The sequence below is a fragment of the Solanum pennellii genome, chromosome 4, assembly GCF_001406875.1.
Source record: "Solanum pennellii chromosome 4, SPENNV200".
Classification (NCBI taxonomy): domain Eukaryota; kingdom Viridiplantae; phylum Streptophyta; class Magnoliopsida; order Solanales; family Solanaceae; genus Solanum; species Solanum pennellii.
This window is the reverse complement of record NC_028640.1, coordinates 60,692,905-60,694,184: the sequence shown is the minus strand read 5'-3', so window position 1 is coordinate 60,694,184 and position 1,280 is coordinate 60,692,905. Positions and strand designations below refer to the sequence as shown.

At 39.0% G+C, this 1,280-nt stretch overlaps 1 protein-coding gene across 1 annotated transcript; it reads right to left on the bottom strand.

Annotated features, from left to right (window-relative positions):
* Positions 1–360: 360 nt before the first annotated feature.
* On the bottom strand, positions 361–928 carry LOC107016866. Its single transcript, XM_015217193.1, has 2 exons — positions 575–928; positions 361–513 (listed from the first exon to the last, which is right to left on the bottom strand). The coding sequence occupies exons 1-2, from the start codon at positions 926–928 to the stop codon at positions 361–363; spliced, it is 507 nt and encodes a 168-aa protein (XP_015072679.1).
* Between the last annotated feature and the right edge of the window lie 352 nt (positions 929–1,280).

The following is a 1,280-nucleotide window of genomic DNA, read 5'->3' as shown; positions in this document are numbered from 1 at the left end:
AGTCTTGATTTGTTGAGGAAAAATCTTTTCTCGAGAATTTTTGAGTCCCTCTTAAAAATTCTATCCTAGTTTCTATTGTAAAGAGGAATAGAAATCTAATGGGGAATATGACTGAACCCTTGTGGCGCTTACCTTTCTCGTCGAGACAAGAATCAGGTCGAACATAGTTCCCCTCAAGGATAACAATATTAAGAAATTTACAAATAAATCGATCGAGGCCGACATATGCCGCCTACGTATCTCATTCTTGAGAATTCAGGTCAGAAGTAGTTCATTACAAGAGGAACAAAAATTTAAACAAAGAAATTACAAGCAATAACAGAATGCATACAAGGAAACGATAGAATAACAAACTAAGCTTCACGCGTAGTATCTTTTGGCAGCATCTGAGGGGATCGGTTTCGGCCATGAAGTGTCATCCATCTCCGAAAGGACCAAAGCACCTCCAGATAATAATTTACAAACCATGTAAGGCCCTTGCAAATTCAGTGCAAATTTTTCTTTATACTCATCCTAATGAGGAAAAATGTGTTTAAGGACCAATTGACCGATTTCAAAAAATTCTTGCTCTTACTCTGTTGTGGAAAGCTCGAATCATTCTCTGTCGATATAGTTGACCATGACAAACGGCAAACATTCTCTTCTCGTCAATCAGTTTCAATTGGTCAATCTGCTTGCTGACCCATTCATAATTACTCAGTTCAGCTTCTTGTATGATTCTCAAGGACTGTATCTTAACTTCAGCAAGTATGACTGCTTCTGTTCCACATACTAAGAAGTATGGAGTAGCTCTAATCGACGTTCTGACAGTCGTTCGATAACCCAACAAGGAATATGGTAACATCTCATGCCAAACTCGGTGATTGTCAATCCTTTTCCTTAAAATCTTCTTGATGTTCTTATTGGCGGCCTCTACAACTCCATTCATTTAAGAACGGTACGCCGTTGAGTTTCGATGAGTAATCTCAAACTGCTCACATATATCTCTCATCAAGTGACTGTTGAGATTTGCACCATTATCAGTAATGATGGATTCTGGTACTCCAAACCTGCATATCAGATTGTTGCGAACAAAATCAACCACAACTTTTTTGGTCACTGACTTGTACGAAGCTGCTTCCACCCTCTCGGTGAAATAATTAATAGAAACTAAAATAAATCTGTGTCCATTAGAGGCGGATGGATTTATTGGACCAATGACATTTATGCCCCAAGCTACAAAGGGCCAAGGCAAACTCATAACATTGAGTTCGTGAGACGGTACTCGGATCAAATCACCG

Excerpts from the sequence above, each read along its gene's own strand:
- LOC107016866 (XM_015217193.1), bottom strand. The coding sequence starts at position 928 with ATGAATGGAGTTGTAGAGGCCGCCAATAAGAACATCAAGAAGATTTTA. Across the intron at positions 514-574 it reads TTCGAGCTTTCCACAACAGA|GATGAGTATAAAGAAAAATT; the intron begins GTAAGAGCAAGA and ends TTTCCTCATTAG.